This window comes from Pseudonaja textilis, chromosome 13, assembly GCF_049901715.1.
Source record: "Pseudonaja textilis isolate UNSWEBS1 chromosome 13, rPseTex1.2, whole genome shotgun sequence".
NCBI classification, from domain to species: domain Eukaryota; kingdom Metazoa; phylum Chordata; class Lepidosauria; order Squamata; family Elapidae; genus Pseudonaja; species Pseudonaja textilis.
In genome coordinates, this window is record NC_142002.1 from 1,500,001 (window position 1) to 1,519,382 (window position 19,382).

The 19,382-nt window shown below is 44.2% G+C and overlaps 3 protein-coding genes and 1 long non-coding RNA gene across 14 annotated transcripts in view; 1 reads left to right on the forward strand and 3 right to left on the reverse strand.

The window, feature by feature from the left end:
- Positions 1 to 131, reverse strand: part of MAP2K5 (mitogen-activated protein kinase kinase 5) — a 154,311-nt gene extending 154,180 nt beyond the window's left edge. For 6 of the 7 annotated variants that reach the window (XM_087941871.1, XM_087941869.1, XM_087941868.1 and 3 more), the window contains exon 1: positions 1 to 131. This exon is cut by the window's left edge and continues 113 nt beyond it. Coding sequence is in view for 4 of the 7 variants with exons in the window: in XM_087941868.1 (XP_087797994.1) it covers positions 1 to 28 (28 nt within the window). In the remaining 3 variants the exon portion in view is untranslated. The other variant, XM_087941870.1, reaches the window with a different exon arrangement.
- LOC148124709 (uncharacterized) overlaps positions 1 to 19,382 on the forward strand; it is a 529,533-nt gene that overhangs the window by 114,371 nt on the left and 395,780 nt on the right. The window lies entirely within an intron of this gene.
- On the reverse strand, positions 9,433 to 13,183 carry C13H15orf61 (chromosome 13 C15orf61 homolog). Its single transcript, XM_026709340.2, has 2 exons — positions 12,647 to 13,183; positions 9,433 to 10,578 (listed from the first exon to the last, which is right to left on the reverse strand). Exons 1-2 carry the CDS (start codon positions 13,011 to 13,013, stop codon positions 10,451 to 10,453), a joined length of 495 nt encoding a protein of 164 aa, XP_026565125.1. The 5' UTR covers positions 13,014 to 13,183; the 3' UTR covers positions 9,433 to 10,450.
- Positions 16,372 to 19,382, reverse strand: part of IQCH (IQ motif containing H) — a 90,138-nt gene continuing 87,127 nt past the window's right edge. For 4 of the 5 annotated variants that reach the window (XM_087941843.1, XM_087941845.1, XM_087941844.1 and 1 more), the window contains 2 exons: positions 18,431 to 18,534; positions 16,372 to 16,946 (listed from right to left, as the gene is read on the reverse strand). In XM_087941843.1, the coding sequence (XP_087797969.1) occupies position 16,946; positions 18,431 to 18,534 (105 nt within the window). In that variant the 3' untranslated portion in view covers positions 16,372 to 16,945. Of the gene's footprint in view, positions 16,947 to 18,429; positions 18,535 to 19,382 lie in introns of those variants that run through there. The other variant, XM_087941842.1, reaches the window with a different exon arrangement.

The window sequence follows — 19,382 nt, forward strand, 5'->3', positions numbered from 1 at the left end:
CGGGGTCGCCCAGGGCCAGCAGGAGCATCCCCGGAGCGGCGGCGGCGGCGGTGGCGGTGGCGGCGCTCCTCTCCGCGGGACTAGGCCGCGCCAGGCCGGAAAGGCTCGGGCCGCAGGCGCCGCCTTCCCCCGCTCCACGCGCGCGCGCGCTCCCGACGCAGCCCCCCCTCCCCGCTCTCGCGGGGGCGCGCGCTTGCCGGGTCCGCGGAACGCCTCGCCACCAGAAACACCCCGCCCCCGCCCCCGCCCCCCAGCGTCGTTCAATGAGCGCTGGCAGCGTCTCCTCTCCTCAGGCTTTGCCACCCAGCTAGTCCTCGACTTACAACAGTTCATTCGGTGACCGAAGGGGCTGGAAAGAGGGACTTAGGACCGTTTTTTTTTTCCCACACTTACGACCATTGCAGCATCCCCACGATCAATGGCTTGGCAACAGACTCGTATATATGGCAGTTGCGGCATCACGGGAACGAACCCTAAAATGCATTTATCCAGAAATATGTGAAGTAACCTATGGGGTGGTGGGGAGCGTATCACGTATCTTTATCTTACCTCCTCCTGCTATTAAATCCCCGCCACTCTGGATCTGAACTGTACATTAGCCACACCTAATAAATTGAAAGATTATGGCATGAAGCAACAGAACATAGAATAATAGAATTGGAAGGTCTTAAAGTTGTGACCAAGGTTGGATATACCCCTGATTTAAATAAACCTGGTTCTCCTCTTCCGACTGCTCCTCCTTATATTAGTTTACTTTATTGTCATTGCACCTCCTACAGTGAAATTAAATGCCATCTTCAGTGTACATTATGATAGGAAAATAAATGCAAACACACATCCTTCACATTCTGTACATTGAATTGAAAACCCCTGATACTGCATTCATATTGCACTACAGAGCAGAATTCAACAGAGCTCCTGCCCTGGGGTAGAAGCTGTTTTTCAGCCTATTTCTCCTTGTTTTTATTGTCCTGTACCGTCTGCCAGATGGTAATAGTTCAAAAAAAGGGGTGCCCAGGATAAGACGGATCTTTGAGGGTGTTTTGAACTTTCTTAAGGCACCGGGAGGTATAAAGCTCTTCCAAAGAGGGGAGAGGGCAACCCCTGGTCTTCTGGGCCGTGACGTTTACCCTCTGGAGTGCTTTCCTATCTGCCCCTGTGCAATTGGCAAACCATACACAGGTTGCAGTATGTTAAGTTACTCTCTAATCAGATTCTCTTCTTTGCCCCTTGACAGAAAAGGAATCTGGAATGGAGAAGTGCCAAGGGACTAGCGATTCCTTTCTGGGGGCCCCAAAGTCCGCCTGGGGGGCTCTTCTGGGAGTATTCACAATTTTTGTCTCCCCCACCCCCACTTGTACGGATACCTCTTATCTTATGACCTATGTAGATAGATCTCAACTTCCAACCCCGACTGAGCCCAAAATTTCTGTGGTTACGATCTATTCTGCCACTGTTGCTAAGTGAATCACTGCAGTTGTTAAGTTAGTAACACGGTTGTTAAGTGAATCTGGCTTCTTCCTTGACTTCGCTTGTCGGGGGGTGGCACAAGGGGATCAACGTGACCCTGTGATACGGCAACCATCATCAATGGGAATCAGTTGCCAAGTGCCTGAAATTCAATCACGTGACCATGGGGATGTTACAATGGTTGTAGGTGGGAAAAATGCTCATAATTCCCTTCTTCCACTGCCGTTGTAACTTCAAATGGTCACTAAATGAACTATTGTAGGACTACCTGTAACTAGAATGATTGATCAGGGATTTGAGCTAAAGAAGGAACAGTCTGAGTGGGAGAGCTAGGTTTATTTAAATCAGGGATATCCAACCTTGGCAACTTTTAAGGCCGGTGGACTTCAACTCCCAGAATTCCCTGTAGCTGTAGCTACATTTCTTTTTACTTCACCTAATAACTTTTCTTCCTAATTAGACAATTCCTGATTCTTTTGAGGAAGTGGAAGGGCAATGGCAAATATATCACCATATATTTGCCATTGTTCTTCCACTTACAAGGAAGGAAGGAAGGAAGGAAAGAAAGAGGTGAAGGGAAGGGAAGGGAGAGGAGAAAGAAAGGAAAGAAAAAGAAAGAAAGAAAGAAAGAAAGAAAGAAAGAAAGAAAGAAAGAAAGAAAGAAAGAAAGAAAGAAAGAAAAAGAAAGAAAGAAAGAAAGAAAGAAAGAAAGAAGGAAGGAAGGAAGGAAAGAGGTGAAGGAAGGGAGAAGAAAGAGAAAGAGAGAAGAAAGAAAGAAAGAAAGAAAGAAAGAAAGAAAGAAAGAAAGAAAGAAGGAAGGAAGGAAGGAAGGAAGGAAGGAAGGGGGTGAAGGGAAGGGAGAAAGAAAGAAGGAAGGAAGGAAGAAAGGAAAGAGGTGAAGGGAAGGGAGAAAGAAAGAAAGAAAAAGAAAGAAAGAAAGGAAAAGAAAGAAAGAAGAAAGATGATGATGATGAGGGAGTATTAAATTGAGGGATGAAAAAATCCTGATAACGTGCTAATCCAGAGTTGAGGGCCCAATCCTTTCATGGATCTTCCTGTTCTAGATGCCGTGTAGGAGAGCCCTGCTAATGCATGGTGCAAAACATCAGCAGTCTGGTTGCACCTTTTCAAAGTAACACATGTTATCAAAAGGCGGATAAAAATGTTATTAAAAGCTGCCGCCCACTTCGCTGGCTGCAAAGAGTGGCTGAATCGATCTGGGATTTAAACTGGGATGAGGTGGGGAAAATGGAGGCGAGATGCAACTTACATGATCCCCTCCCTCCCAGTGTCATTTTGTGCGTCCAGTGAAGTGAGTTGCTAACGACACAAAAGCGTATACCTTTCCATCAAAATTTGTTAGTGGGAAGAGATGCTAGCAGACTCCCTGTTCTTTGTCAGCCAAGTGCCCCTTCTTTATCATTTCAGTTGGAAGCCAATTTGGTGACTCTAGTTGGGTGTTTTCATAACCTCAGCCTGGGTTCAGCTTGCTGGCTGAGGAATTCTGGGAGTTGGGAGTCCACCCATCTGAAATTGATTGAGGTTGAAAAACACCCAGCTGGCTGCACCTTTTCAGTCTGGATGAGCTTCCACAGAAGAATATGCCAGTTGTGCAACGTCTTATTGGGAGGGTCTGCAATTATATATATTTTCCCCTCGAAAATCCAGCAGGTGCAAACCTGAGGTGGCCTTCCCGATTCCCCAAAATATTCCCTGCGTGGGTATACGGATTCCATAAGCTTAAAGCATTCCACAACTTTTCCTCAGCTAGCTTGAGGGGCTTTGTAATTGTTTTTGCCGACCTATAAATTTTTGAGTAACAACAAAATTATTGTGATTTTTCTTACTAAATTATTCATATATTACAAAGCATGTATGTAACAAGGGCCATGAATCAAAAGGCATATAATGACTCTATCTTGCAGTCATTTCTTCAAAGAAAAACTCAAATAGATTTATGGATAGAAGTTAACTAAGAGACCATGATTTTAATAGTGTTCATAATTCTACCTGCTCCTTCCCCAGCTTCATACATTCTTTTTTATTTATAAAAAAAAAGTGCTACAGTTTTTAAATGAATTTTAAAATTCAGAGCTTTCCTTTGGGGAGACAATTGCTTTCCACCACATTTAGCAGTTGGGTCTAATTGGTACTATTGCAATCACTGAAATAACTTTGTCATGAGGTAACTTAGAGCTCATAAACTGTGCTTAAAAGGATGCAAATATCTCTAAGAGAAGTTCTGGCTAAGTGTTTTGTATCTTTGAAATAAAAGCAAGATGTTGCCATTGTACATCACTGATCCTTTTATTCAGTTATCTGTTACAGACAACAGCCTAGAACTCAAAGGGCACCTGGCTCAGTTCCTCAAGAGCTATTTAATGGGACTTTGATCGGCAGGTCGGTGTTTATTCTTTTCATAAATATAGTAGTTATTTGTACTTATAAAACATTATTGCAAACAAAACATTGACATGCAAGTTGCCCTTTATCCAGGATATATATATATAGTATATGGTCCAAGCTGCACTACAGCTATATATATATATATATATATATGGTCCAAGCTGCACTACAGCTGCATCACTACCCACTTCAAACCCCTCCGAGCCATACATGAAGCAAACCGACACCCACTATGAAGATGCAACAGGACCACGAACTAGAAGCCAAACAGCAAGATCACAACTCCCCAGCTCAAATCCCCCAGCAACTAAGACTAACCGGAGCATAGCCAAGCCCCACCTGAACAGAACACGCCTCCAACCAATCAGAACACGGCTAACCCCCAACCAATCAGAACACAACCAAACCCCCTACCAATGAGAACACCCCCACCCAATCAGAACACAGCCAAGCCCCCACCCAATCAAGTCCCACCCCACTGGCAGTTAAAAGGAGGAAGCAGCTGCAATCTCACATTACTCTGAAAAGCACAGAGCCGGAGACAGAAGCCTGAAGATGATGAATGAGACTTCATCGAAACGTTGCCTAGATACTTGAATCTTACGCGGAGAAAACCCGAACAACCAAAGATCCACATATAAATACCCGCGAGAACCTCAGAAAACAAATATATATATATATATATATATTTGCATTTAATACAAACCTCTGTATACCAGTCTTTTACAGGGCTCTAGCCAATTCACAATAGCGACAACATATACATTTTCATTTAGGTTATTGGTGTGAGCCACATTGTATTTCATGATCGACAGCAGAGGTCTCCAAACTTGGCAACTGTAAAACTTGTGGAATTCAACTTCTGGGAGTTGAAGTCCACAAATCTTAATGTTGCCAAGTTTGGGACCCCTGATGTACAGTATCTTCAGTCTTATTTTTTGTGGAAATAAAACCTTACAATATTAGTATTCCAAATATTTCAAATCATTCATGATTAGTTTTGTTGAAATTTCTTTTCAAAACATGAAATACCAAAAATACTACTTAAAAAGGTCCCTGTCAGCCTTCAAGATTTCTTTCCTTTGCTTTGCATCTTTCGGCTGTCATAAGTAAGGGGGGAACGGAGGGAGGAGGAGTGAAATAGTTTTGAGAAGTGAGCTGGAGGTTTGAGAGAAAAAACCTGTGTAAGTTGCGGGGGAAGTTTGTAGTTTATGCTTCTTTCCTATGCTATGCGCAAGCGCACCTCTTTATCAAAATAGGCTAAGGTCGACAGACAGATGCCTCATCACCACCTGAAGAGGCCCCACACAACATTATATACAACTTCTAATTGGATGGACAGCTTGAACTATTGTGGGTAGGATCATTGCCGTCGCTTTGTATATTTGTGCTCAATTCCTCAGGTTCAGAATTCCTTTGATGCTACCACCTGATTTCCAGTAAAAGATATCTTTTCTCTAATTAACGGAGTCTAAGTGTTTCTGTCTTGGATTTTGAATGGAGCATCGGCTGACAGTCCCTGTGAAATCAAGAAAGAAATCAATAAGATTTCTACTAAGCCTGAAACAGGCACGTGCTTCATTTTACTACTCTACATCTTGACTTTTCGGCTCTCAAGTTTCAAAACCTTACGAAAATGAAGGGATTGCAGGTCAGTCTAGATGATAGAGCTCCGTGTTGTTTTAGTCAAAGCCAATGATTCCCTCCAGATGTTGCAACTCCCCAAATTCTCAGGCAAAGATCCCCCATTTGGCCAGGACTTGGAGCTGCGGTCTGGGGAAGCTATGCGGGAGAAAGCTCTTCATTTCTAACTTAAAATGTCCTGGTTGAAGTTTAGTTCTGGAATTAAAATAAATGCCCAAGAGGCCCCTCCAATCGATCTTTATGCAAACATCAATGCTTGAGACTATTACATATTGGCATTTGTAAGTATTAATGCAAGCCTGACATTTCCATTAACACGTATACACAAAACATCCAACACATTTCAGCTTTTTGGATTAGTAAACAATACTCCACGGACGAGGCTTCTGTTAATAATGTTTCTTATTGTTGGAAAATCTCCTGGCGGACAAATTTGTCAAACATACAAAAGGTCTAAAAGTGAAATATAGTAATTAAGACTCTTATTTTATTGATTGGGGAACTTAAGTAATTTTTCATTACTAACGTAAGATTTAATACATAAAAGTAGTTAAAGATTCTGCCCTGGCACTAGCCATTAGCATGTAATTGAACTAGTAAAAAAGATCAGTTTAACCTATGTTGATTACCACTTTACCTTTGAAAGGCAATTAAGGATCTCAATCATTGCAACAAGATTTGATTGTGTGGCCTTTATTGGACATCGATCTTTTAGCAAAGCGCAGTTACATTTTCCATTAATTTACAGTAGCAGTTTAACTCTGGTACCTTAGACCGTTGACCCAGATAAGATGTCAGGCTAAGTACTTGTTTAGTTTAAGGGGCCCTCACCACTCATTCCTCTTTAAAAGGGACACCGGAACAAGTCCGGTATCTCTCAAGCAGGCTCAGGCGGAGGTTTCGGTTACTGACGTGCCTTTCGTCAGGCTGAATTCCCTGACTTCTCTCTCTCCTTTGCTTTTTCAAGCACTGCCCCTTCTACCGAAGAGAGAATTGGAAGCAGGGAAGAAGCGTCCAGACACAAAGTGGAGCAACCATTGTTTCAAAGGATCCCATTTCCTAGAAGGTCATGTATTCTGGGCGTCTGAAATGCGTTTTGAAGAGGGATTGGAAGTGCCTGTCCGGCCGTTTTATTGCTGGCAGGCCAGAAAACAGGAGAGATTAGGTGGGAGGTTTGAACAGGATAAAAAAAACAGAAATAATTGGCCATGTAGCATGGGGCTGGGGTCGGGGGACTGAAAGCTAAGAGCAGAGGTCTCCAAAGGTGGCAACTTTAAGACTTGTGTACTTCAATTCCCAGAGTTCTTCATCCGAGAAGTTGAAACCCACAAGTCGCCAAGTTTGGGGACCCCTGCCTAAGAGTAAGGACATTCCCACGGATGGAATGGGGATGAGATGATGAGGGGGACCACTTATCAGGACATGGAACCAAAAGAATGCATTCAAGTGGTGTTTACATCACACTTTGGTACAATACCTTGTTTTATATGACAGTAGATGTGAAAAACACCTTTTATATTTTCCTCTCTCCTGCAAGTAACACAGTAACAGCAATAGCACTTACTTATATACCACTTTACAGTGCTTTACAGCCCCTCTCTAAGCGGTTGAGAGTCAGCCTCTTGTCCCCAACAATCTGGGTCCTCCTTTTACCCACCTCCAAAGGATGGAAGGCTGAGTCAACCTGGAGCCTGGTGGGATTTGAACTGCCAAATTGCAGTAGCTTGCAATACTGCACTGCACCAACATGCTGCAAAGGTCAGATTCGTGAGTGTGAAGGAAGGACGAAGCAGCTTCACATTGGACATTCATGCAAAACCACCCCAGAAGACATACGTAAACCATTTTAGATCATGCCAAGTTCACGCACAGTAGCAAGTCATGTGTTTTGGCTTTAACATGTTATACTAGGAACCTTTTCACAGTGGCTTGTAAATCACAGCGGACTGATCAGAATCGGAAGAATGCAGCCCATTTGGGTCATGAAACAGGTAAAACAAGAGTAATTTTGTGTAATGTGTAGACTGTTTTCTCCTTAGAATTACTCACTTTTCATTCAGGGCCCAAATTTTACTCACTCTTATCCTTTACAACAGGAATACAAGAATTGTATTTTTGACACAGAACGTGCTTATTTAATTCTTTAAAAGTTGATATAGGCACAAGACATGTGTCTTTGAACATAAGTACAGGATTTTTTTTCGGGAGGGGAGTAGACTATGAAAGTCTGCACACTGCACTAAGCCTAAATTTTGGAGTAATTCAATCTACCTAAATTAGCAAATCTGCAGGTTCTTAATACTTGACTGCTGCTACTGGGCCACTACCAATGGTTGCAGCTACCACCACTATGACTTAAATGTCAACAGGAAATCCAAACTTTTGTTTTTCAAACACGTCAGGAATTGGGAGGTAAGAACCAATCAGGTTTCTATGAATTGTGGTTTCTATGCTGCAACAGGCCAGAGAAGGAACTTCTGGGTTGACCGAACCCTCAAGTTTAGGCAAGTGCAAACTCCAAGGCCAGGATTGGAGTCCACGTAAGAACATTCCTGACAAAGATCCTCTCAGCTTCTGCTTGAAGCCTCCAGGGTGGGACAGCTTATGGTCTTCGTCACTAATTAGTCCCTCCTACCTTCTGGAAGTGCCCCAAAGATCTACCTGGAACTGGCTTTTCTCTCGTTGAAAACCATGCCAAGCCCTCCATGCTGAACAGCCCCGAGGCCTTCATGTATGTACTCAAGCACAGCTAGCATGTTGCCTCTCCCTGAGGATTACGCCAACCTGTCCCAGTAGGTCCTGCAGGAGAGGCTGCTCCAGAACTCATCTGTGGGGGACCATCAGCTGGTGGAATCCAGGAAACCTTGTCTTGCGGTGGCCATCTGTCCTTTGAACAGATCGGCCCTGACTTTGCTGGGTTTTTTTTGCAAGGTCTTCAAGATCTTTGTGGTTTTGTCACTGGGCTTGGAGATCTGGAGGTGCAGCAGAGCCGGTGCAATCGCTGTGAATCTGTGTGGGCTTTCTACCCCAGTTGATTGCATGTGTGCATTTTTTAAATACTATTGTTTATTAGTTTTGATAATCCTGAATTTCAAATTGAAATAATAATGAATACCTGCCTCTAATCTTTTCTTCACTCAGCAGAACAGTCCCAAGAGGTTTTCTTGATGATACCTACCCAAATTAGTTCCCAACAGAATCCATCTTTCCTATCATCTACACTGGGACGCCTCGCATCAACGGAACAACGCACCTTCTGCTTAAATGCAACAAGTAGTCACACAAACAGCCCCTCGTGATACTAATACTGCTTCTGAACTCTGCCCTCAGTCATCTTCCAAGTTCATCCTTCACCATGATCAGCTCTTGAAGAACCGGAGATCCATTGATTTTCATGTAATAAAAAGAAAAATTCTTACTACATTTCCCTAATTGTTGCACCGTGAGCGCCCCGAGCAAGATTCTGCTTGCTATTAATGCTGCAAACCCTGTCAAATTCTGGGGAATCAATAGTAGTAGTTTGTCAAGGAGATTCTCCGAGGAGGGAGGCCCAGCGCTCTATAGACAAGGAGTCATGTTCCCTCCACTTATCGAAAAACAGGTAAGCAAAGTCAGCACTCTCCATTATCAGAAATCAAATAAGCTGCAGCTAGCGAATGGGCCACTCCAAAGGGAAGCTTTATTTATTGCGTGGTAATTAAAAAACATTTTATCAGTCTTGTTCTGAGACCAAACCTTTAAAGAAGAGTATTGACAAAATCGGGAGCAATGAACGAGCAGTATTTGACTTTAACTTATGAGCTGCACTTATTTAATTCTGCCCATTACTGGGAACATAAGTTCCAGCCAATCTAGCAAAATGCTAATAGTCACTTTTATTATTAATGAAGCTTAATGTAACACACCAGCTACTCCTCTGGGCGAACTATTTATTTAACTTGTTATTAAGAATATCCTTTGGTATCAAACATACTGGATTGTTTCCTTGATTACAGATTTAGAGCTGCAGTTAAAACAAATGTACCACTTGTCTTCTGAATAAGAGCAAGTCATAATTCAATTCTGATAGATTTTAAAAAATAGACTAACACAAAATCTAACAAGAGCCTTGTGAAAAATAAATTATATTATATTCTTACAGCAAACGTCCCAGATGAAAATAACTTGCTGAAATAACTTAAAATGAACAAATGTTAGGCATGTTGTTAGATCTGTCTTCATAACTACATTATTCCCGCAACACTTTATCAGGAAAGCTTTGGAAGTCAAGAGTCTGAAAACAAACTAGAGTGACTGAGTGTAATTTTTTACATTAAGCACATGACAAAGTCATAGTGTGTCTTACTACTAAATCATACTGAGTCAAATAGTCAGGCACACACTTAACTATCTTCCACTGAAAGTAACAGGATAAATTTCGGCCATATCACAATCACTCTATCTGGCTGCAGGTACACTGAACCCTCTGAAGTTTCAGAGGCATTTTTTCAAAACTCTGGATTTTAATAGAAACAACTTCTATTTATCAAAGAGGACTGAACCTCCGTGTGAATATCAGCTATACAGTTTTTAAAATTCATTATGAAGAAAGGTATTGCTTTAAATTGTACTTAAAATTGGATAGTTAGACAAGATCGTAAAAAATCAGTATTTTCATTAAGAGGCAAATGTCAGCTTTGAATGAAATAAGTTAATTCAAGGAATTTCCCAGAGTTTTGTTGGGTTTTGCATTTGAGCAAAATTCAACATGCATTTGATATGTTTTGCAGAGTCAAAGAAAAGCAATACGTTTCAACAATAGGGACATTCCTTGAAAAAATGCATATACTGTTTGCCTAAGAATGTTGACACAGCAAAAGATTGGGAAAACATTCTTGTCTATATTAATTTAGCAATAATTTAGCACAGTCACAGTTTTTGAAATCACGTTTTAGTACATGGCGCCTTCGTCTTCTTTATTCAGGAAGTAAATAGTGACCGGGCCACAGCACGTCTGAACAGTCTCGGTGACGCTGGCAAAACACCAAGAGCTAATTCCGTATAATAACGTTGGGATTCCTAGTGCAGAAAGAAACAGGTTAGGAGTTGCACGACTCTCACTCTTCATAACGGCTTTGCCAATAAACTCAGGATACAGCAGGAAAAGAAAATTAAGTATAAAGACCCCGGTTGGCTCCACCAGCAATATTGTGGGTTTGTTTGAAGCTAAATGTTGGATGTGAACCCAGCCAGCCCAATGTAAGAAAAAGCCTTGAACGAAGAGCCTTTTTTCTTTTGGAAAGAAAAAGATCTGTCATGAAAAGGTGGTCTGAGCGGCTGCTAGGAATGGCTCTTGGCTACATGAATGAGCATCATTTTGCAAAAAAAAAAAAAAAAAAAGGGGGGAATACAGCAAAAGGTATTCGTGGTCCAGGGCTTACATTCATTTAGTGACCAAAGTTACAACGGCACTGAAAAATGTGACTTACGACCGTTTTTCAGAGTTATGATTTTTGCAGCATCCCCAGGGTCCTGTGATCAAAATTCAGGTGCTTGGCAATTGCTTTATATTTATGACGGTTGCTGTGTCCCAAGGTCATGGGATTCCCTTTTGCGACCTTCTGACAAGCAAAGTCAATGAGGAAGCCAGATTCACTTAACAATCGGATTAGTAACTTTTCAACTGGGATTCACTTAACAATTGTGGCAAGAAAGGTCATAAAACGGAGCAAAACTTCCTTAACAAAGGTTTCACTTAACAACAGGAATATTGGGTTCCACTGTGGTTGGAGGTTGAAGACTACCTGTGCATGAAGTCACCTAGTGCCCAAGTGGCTCCGCCAAGCAGCCGCCCAGAACTGGTGGGATCCAAGCATCATGCAGGAAGTCAGATTTCCAGAACATTTTGAACTGAAGAGCTGACAGCTGGCCACAGAGCATCACCCACAGCCTTTAGACATACTGGACTACACAACTTATGCTCCTTTGTTCTATGGAGTGTCCAGGAGGGAACCAGAGGCAAGGCAGGCCCTGCACTCCCCTGGGAGACCTGGCTCTGCTGATCTGCTTGGGCCCAACAGAGGTGTTTGCAGCCGTGCAGGTGGGTTAATCTCTCCAATCTCCCTGCCTTTTAATTCTGATTTTTAAGTATTTGTGTGGTAATCTATCTACGTTTGCATGATAGTTTTTAGTTTGCATATTTTTATGACTTATTTTTACGCACGTACTCAGCTTCACTGTGAAGGAGACAGTCAGTTTCTAAATGGATGTAGAGGGAGGGGGTAGATAGGTAGAAGTAGGTAGGTAGATAGAGGTAGATAGAATAGGATTGGCATTTAGAATAGAATGAATGAGCTGGAAGGGACTTTCGAGGTCTTCTAGTCCAGCCTGTTCAAGCAGGAGAATCTACCATTTCAAATAAGTGACTGTCTAGAGATAGATACCATAGACAGACAGATATTAGAACCGAGGTGGGCAACTATGGCCCCTTTATGACTTGTGGACTTCAACTCCCAAAATTCCTGAGCTAGCATGTCTTGCTCAGGAATTCTGGGAGTTGAAGTCCATAATTCATAAAAGGGCCATAGTTGCCCACCCCTGTATTAGAATATAATAGACAAGAATAGAATGGAATGGAATAGAAATAGAATAGAATAGGATTGGCATTTAGAATAGAATGAATGAGCTGGAAGGGGCCTTTGAGGTCTTCTAGTCCACCCCCTGTTCAAGCAGGAGAATTTACACCATTTCAAATAAGTGACTGTCTAGAGATAAGACAAAGCTAGATAGAGGATAGATAGATAGTAGAGAGATACGGATCTAGGTGAGTAGGTAAATTAATTTATTAATACTAAAATGCAAATATATATTTATCGACCGTTTTACATGTTTATTCCTCTGAGTCACTGTCGCCGTAGGGGCCCCAGGACACTGCTTTGCCCGGGGATCCCACAAGGCTATTAAGACGGCCCTGAGGTTGGTTTAACCGGCGCAACGGAGGCGGGGAAGCCCGGGCCCTTCTTGAGAGGGGGAGCCGGGCTGAAGCCCCCCCACCCCCCAAAAACACAGAGGGGGCGGGGTCACTCGCGCGCCCCGCCCAACCCCTTGGCGCCGCCCCGCCCCTGCAAGAGGGCGCCCGCGGGCTCACCCAGGTTGAGCAGCTTGAGGGCGGCCAGCAGGGCGTCCTGGGCGTCCAGGTCCTGGCGGGGCCCGCGGGAGCAGTGGTACTTGACGAAGGGGAAGCAGCCGGTGCGCAGCACGTGGTAGTTGGCGCCGCGCACCGCCCAGTTGAAGCTGGAGCGGCCGAACTGGTCGTTGCGCACCGCGCTGTACTTGACGCAGAAGGAGGTCCAGTGGGGAAGCCGGCGCTGCACCAGGTGGAGGGTCAGCACCTCCGAGGCGGCCGGCCGCGGCGGCGGAGGGGGAGAGCCCGGCGGCCACAGCAGGGCCCGCAGGAGGCCCGCGTGCAGCCGGCCCAGCGCCCGCCCACAGGCCCGCCACCACAGCCGCCTCATGCAAAACCGGGCCACGGCGCCCAACGCGCCTGCGCGGGACGCCGGCCCTGCGTGCGCGCGCGCGCACACCGCCCCCGGGCGTCGTCGTCGTCGTCGTCGTCGGGAGGGCGCGTGCCGCCGCGGCCTCCGCGCGACCCCACGGTCGGCGGCGCCTTCGCCTCACAAAGGGGGCGGGACTTGGCTGGGGAATTCTGGGAGTTGAAGTCCGCCAGGCTTAAAGTTGCCAAGGTTGGGGGCAGGCGCACGCGCGCGTGTGTCTGTGTGGGCTTTTCCCCGGAGAGCGACCCCCGAAGTGCCAGCAGCTTCCCCCCCCCCTCGCAAAATTATGCGCCAATCCGTCACACTCGGAGAGCGAGATTGCGCTAATGAATCAATTCCCGCGCAATCAGAAGGCAGCGCGGCTTCTGTTCCCAGAATGCACTGCTCCCCCTCCCCACACACAAAGCATGAATCCTAGCAACGGATTTGGGTCCCGCTTTCCCTTTGGATGAGGGGGGGGGTATCTTCCAACTAGACGGCTTTTAAGACTTGTGGACTTCAACTCCCAGAGTTCCTCCTCTGGTCATGTTAGCTTAGGGATTCTGGGAGTTGAAGTCCCACAAGTCTTAAAAGCTGCCAAGTTTGAAGGCCCCTGTTTTGGATCATAAATAGATAATCTATATATATTTATAAAAGCGAAATGCCGCTCATGCATCATCACAAAATCTCCAGAACCGTCAAGCCTACAACCTTGAAATTTGGCACTTACCTTCCTCCTGGCTTCTAAGGATTTTTTGAAATGACCATCAGAGCATTTCCTATATTATTAGAATAGAATAGAATAGAATAGAATAGAATAGAATAGAATAGAATAGAATAGAATAGAATAGAATAGAATTCTTTATTGGGCAAGTGTGATTGGACACACAAGGAATTTGTCTTTGGTGCAAATGCTTTCAGTGTACATAGAAGAAAACATACATTCATCGAGAATCATCAGGTCCAACACTTCATGATCGTCATAGGGTACAATAAGCCATCAAATGATACTAGGAAACAATATAAACTGTAAGGATACAAGCGACAAACTCACAGTCATACAGTCACAAGTGGGAGGAGATGGGTGATAAGGAGGGATGAGATTAATAGTGATGGTAGTGCAGACTTTGTAAATAGTTGAACAGTCTTGAGGGAATTATTTGTTTAGCAGAGTGATGGCGTTCAGGAAAAAACTGTTCTTGTGTCTAGTTGTTCTGGTGTGCAGTGCTCTATAGCAGTGGTCATCAACTGGTGGGCTGGGGACCACTGGTGGTCCGCAAGAAAATTTTGGTGGTCCGCAGAGAAATATCACTTCCAAAGCACCCCGCAAATCAATTAATCCAGGCTGTTTCTGCTTTTTTTGCAGAGACCCTGGGAAAGTCCCCCCAAAAGTCTGCAGGAAAACCCCCACCCTGTTTTCCTACCAAACGGTTGTTCTTTATTGGGGATCACAGGATACCGTCTCTCTCTCTCCCCACCCCCCCCAGGACAGAGCTGAAAAGCCGGTTAGGAATGTGGCTGCCTTGGAGGGGGTGGGGTGTGTGAGGGACCTGTGTGTGTGAGAGAGAGAGAGGGAGGGGAGGGAGGGAGAGAGGGAGAGAGAGAGAGAACATCACCGCCAGCACTCCAAGGTTAGCTTGGATCTCTCTCTTTCTCCCACCAATGTCAGCAAGCCACCATCACTCAAAATTCATATTAGTGGTCCGTGGGTCCACAGCTGTTGTGGTTTGCTGGCAGCCTGTGCAGACGGCAGCGGAATTGGACAGTGGGGAAGAGCAGGGACCAGTTTGGGAGTCTGCGGAGGACTCGGATGAGGGTCCTGCGTCCGATGCAGAGATGGGGCCAGGACCATCTGGGAGTGGGGTGCTGACTCCAGAGCCTCCAGAATCTGGCAGCAGCGAGGCCGAGGAACCAGGGGAGCCTGTTCCCAGGGCGTATGTGCACAGAGCTGCTAGAAGGCAAGAGCAGCTGAGACAAAAGGGGCGACTCAGGAGTAAGGCTGGGAGGTGATTGCCCCTCCCATAAGGTATAAAGGAAGTGCAAAGGTACAGAAACCTTTGCAGGAAGCAACATCATTTGCTCTGATCGGTTTGGACTCTGAAAGCTCTGTGGAGAATTTGTTCTCTGGTTATGAAAAGATTAATTGAGACTTTAGCCATTGGCAGCACTTCAAGAAAGATAAGGTACGTTCTTATCGACGTCTTACGAAAAACTTTGGCAGATGTCCCTGGGACTAATTATAACCAGTTAAGACTCATTCTGGGCTGTGAATGATGATAATTCACAGCCATTGAACTAAAATAAAAGAGTTTTGGATTTTATATGTGTTTGTTGGTGTCTCGGGAAGTCTTGGACAGAACAACAGCTTATCTCATAAATCAGAGCTCCCCAACCTTTCTGGCTTTGTGGCCCAGGGTGGGGGGACTGGTTCCAACTGAGTGGTGGGGAAATGCGCACAGCTCCATTTGCAAGAGCGGCAGCACACGGGCACACGCTCGCCTGCTGCTCGCACAAGAGGGTTTGTGCACGCATGCGCTTGCCCGCCACTTCCGTGGCCCAGTTCTGAATGGCTCAAAGCCCGGTTGTGGGCCAGGACCAGGGGTTGGGAACCGTGTCATAAATGACTAGAAGTAGTCCTCGACTTACAACTTATGGCCATTTTTTCATGCCTACGACCATTGCAGCATCCCCATAGTTGTGTGGTCAAAGTTTAGGTACTTGGCAACTAGCATGTATTTCTACAACAAAATTTGTGTATTTCTCGCTTCCTTGATATTGCCCGGATCTGTGTGGATTTGACTCTGGGTTACAAATCAGCAATTGGTTTAAGGGCATGTTTTTCAAAGTTGGCAGCTTCAAAATATGTGGAATTCAACTCCCAGAATTCCCTGGCTGGCCAAGATTGAAAAATACTGATTGGAGAACAAGAAACAGGGCATATTGTACTAACTATAGGAAAGACCATTTTTTTTAAAAAAAAGTTGTCATTAAGAATAGGCAGTAACTTCAGCAGTTACTGATAACACCCATGTATTTAGAATGGGAATCTCAAAAACAGACTGCAGTATTCACACATCACCTTTAGCCTGATTACTGAATTAAGCCATTGCCTAAGTTCAAATAATTCCTTAGGTCATAAATACCAAAGCACCAGGGCTCACAAAACACACGAGATCTTTAAACAAAACCAACCAAGTTTAGTATATTGTGCAGACACTAATTTAATTAACTTAGTTAAGTATGTTATCTGAACTCAGCCACTGTGAGGAACAGGTTTCTCCATATTTGGATAATGGGTTTTAAATCTTGTTCCGCATAATTACTTCCAAGAAAATCGTGCTTATTTTTATTTGTTTTTGAGTAACAGAACAACTCCCCAAAATTTGTGAAACCATTTGTAATGTAATCTAGTATAGAATTTAAAGTCCTCTTTTGAATGTTCCTATGATTTCCTTCAGTTCTTATGGATTATTGACATTGAAAATGGATTGGGATATGATTCCTTGAAACCCAGTGGATCTTCTGAGTAGATCATCCAATGAAACGCATGAAAATGTCTCCTTCTTTTCCATGCAACAGTTGAATTTTAGGCACATTTCTTTAAGGAAAAATGAATTTAAAAATCTTAGAAATGAGAAGAGTCTTCTCACTTCCAACATTGGGAAATTATTTTTTTTCACTATAAATACGTTGCAATTTATTGGAGGAATAAATACTCATGTAAAGCAGTCAGAGGAAACTTAATCTAATATTAACAGTTTTTAAAACCTGGGTCACTACGGGGACCTACTTGGGGTTTTTCAAAAATCCCCAAAACAATTTCAGATTTACAACTGTAAAAGTGGAAGGCTTCAAAAGACGAAGAGTTTGAAGAGGCCTGTTGAGAATCTCAAGGTGTGAAGAGTGTATTTTAATCTGTAGGAAGATCAAAAAAAATATCTTAACACCATCAACGTTCGAGTATTTTTTTTCTTCCAAAACAATTAATAATCTTCAATAATTAGTGTTGCTTTGCCCCAAAAGAGAGCAGCTGTAAATTTCATATTCAGGTTTCTTTGCAAGATCCAATCTGGGACAGTCACCTGGACCAGAGATCTAGTCTTTCGAGCTTTCGGATTGGTGCTGGAGCGCTTGCTTCCTCCTCCATTTCTCTCCACCAGAATCTGTGCTTTGGGCCAGGGGTCTCCAACCTTGGCAACTTGACGACTTTAGGATTTCAACTCCCAGAATTCCTCAGCCAAGCATGTGGGAGTTGAAGTCCACAAGTCATAATTCTGGGAGTTGAAATCCTTAAGTCGTCAAGTTGCCAAGGTTGGAGACCCCTGTTTTAGGCTGTACTATGCATGGTATTCATGGATTGCCTGGTGAAGCCACCCGCAACCAGACATCACATAAATACGATGCATAGTATAGCCCAAAGCGCACATACTGCTAAACAGAAGTTCCCTGAAGATGGGCTCCAGCATGAACCCTAAAGTTTGGAAGACTAAACCTCTGGTGACTGATACAGATTCAATCTTGCAACATTATCCTGGGACTTGTAGATTTGCCTTTATTTGTGAGGTTTCTTCGTATATATATTAATTTCTATAAATAGTTATACCACCCTATATTAAATCATAGGCATACAACCGAGAGCAGGTTATGGAGTGAGGGAACTGACCATTTGCATCCTACTACACATTTTTTCTCTTCCAAAAGACCAACGTGCCCAACTAAGTATGGTTTTTAAAGCTTTAGGCCAAGGGTCTCCAAACTTGGCAAGTTTAAGACTTGTGGACTTCAACTCCCAGAATTCCTGAGCTAACATGACTGGAGGAGGAATTCTGGGAGTCGAAGTCCACCAGTCAAGTTTGAAAACCCCTTGCTTTAGGCTCAAGCTATCCTAAGGAAGTAGGAATGTGGTGGCTCAGGGGCTAAGACACTGAGCTTGTCGATCGGGAAGGTCAGCAGTTTGGCGGTTCGAATCCCTAGCACACCGCGTAATGGAATGAGCTCCTGCTACTTGTCCCAGCTTCTATCAACCTAGCAGTTCGAAAGCTTGTTAAAAAAAACAAGTAGAAAAATAGGGACCCCTTTGGTGGGAAGGGAACAATGTTCCGTGCGCCTTCAGTGTTTAGTCCTGCCGGCCACATGACCACAGAGACGTCTTCGGACAGCGCTGGCTCTTTGGTTTTGAAACAGAAATGAGCACCAGCGCCCCCTGGAGCTGGGAAACAACTAGCATGTCTGTGTGAGGGGAACCTTTACCAATCCTAAGGAAAAATGAATGGGTTTTTTTTTGGTCTGGCCAACTAGTCACCTGATCCAGCGAAGTGAATGAAGTGTGATTTGGGGAAAAGAAAAATGCAAAAGGATTATTAGAAGACACTATGAACAGAAAAGGGACGTTCACTCACTATTTTCTGGGTGTTTTTGCTTTTGAGGCCTTCTTTTCCTCTTCAAATTTTAACTTGTTCTGTTCTGTAACTCCCAGGATCCTCTCAATATCCCGAATGGCTCCCTAGAAAGAGGTGGGAATGCTGCAGATTAGCCCCAGAGATCCAGCCTCCCACTCCGGTGTGGGCTTCTGGACTGAGCATAGTTGACATTCACCTGTGTTGATGGAAGATGCTAGGCTAAAGTCAAGGAAACTGCATCCCATTTCGCCCCATCCCTGGTGGTGCACGTGTTTTTAATCCCGATGAGCAGAAATCTCCACGCTTGGCAACTTTGAGGCTTGTGGACTTCAATTCTCAGAATTCCCTGGGAGTTGGAAGTCCACAAATCTTAATGTTGCCAAATTTGGAGACCCCTGCTCATGACTTACGGCATCATCCAAAGGAAGCTACCATAATCTGAAAGTTACAGCAAGGGACTTGTAAACAATAGCAAAGTTTGGGCAGAAGTCTTGGTTCGTAGCAACCCAAAATGGTGACGTCAGCATTTCCCAGAATCTTCGCAAAAATTGAACACGTTGCCTGAAGGGGAAAGTTTCATATTCTGATTTTTGGACTTGTTTCCATTCAGGAAGATTAGGCTTCAACTTTCAGAATCCTACAGTCTGCCCAAAGAACTAAGTATATACAGATACAGATTAACAGAGTTGGAAGGGACCTTTTAGGTCATCTAATCCAGCCCCCCCTGCCCAAGCAGGAAACCCTGCATCATTTCTGATGGATGGCAGTCCGGTCTCTTCTCGAAAGCTTCCAGTGTTGAAGCATTCACAACTGCTGGTGGCAAGCTGGTCCACTGGCTGATTGCTCTCACAGTCAGAATGCTTCTCCTTATTTCCAGGCTGAATCTCTCCTTGTTCCGTTTGCATCCATATGCAAGAGTGACCTCAGACATGTGCAGATCGATGTCAATCTG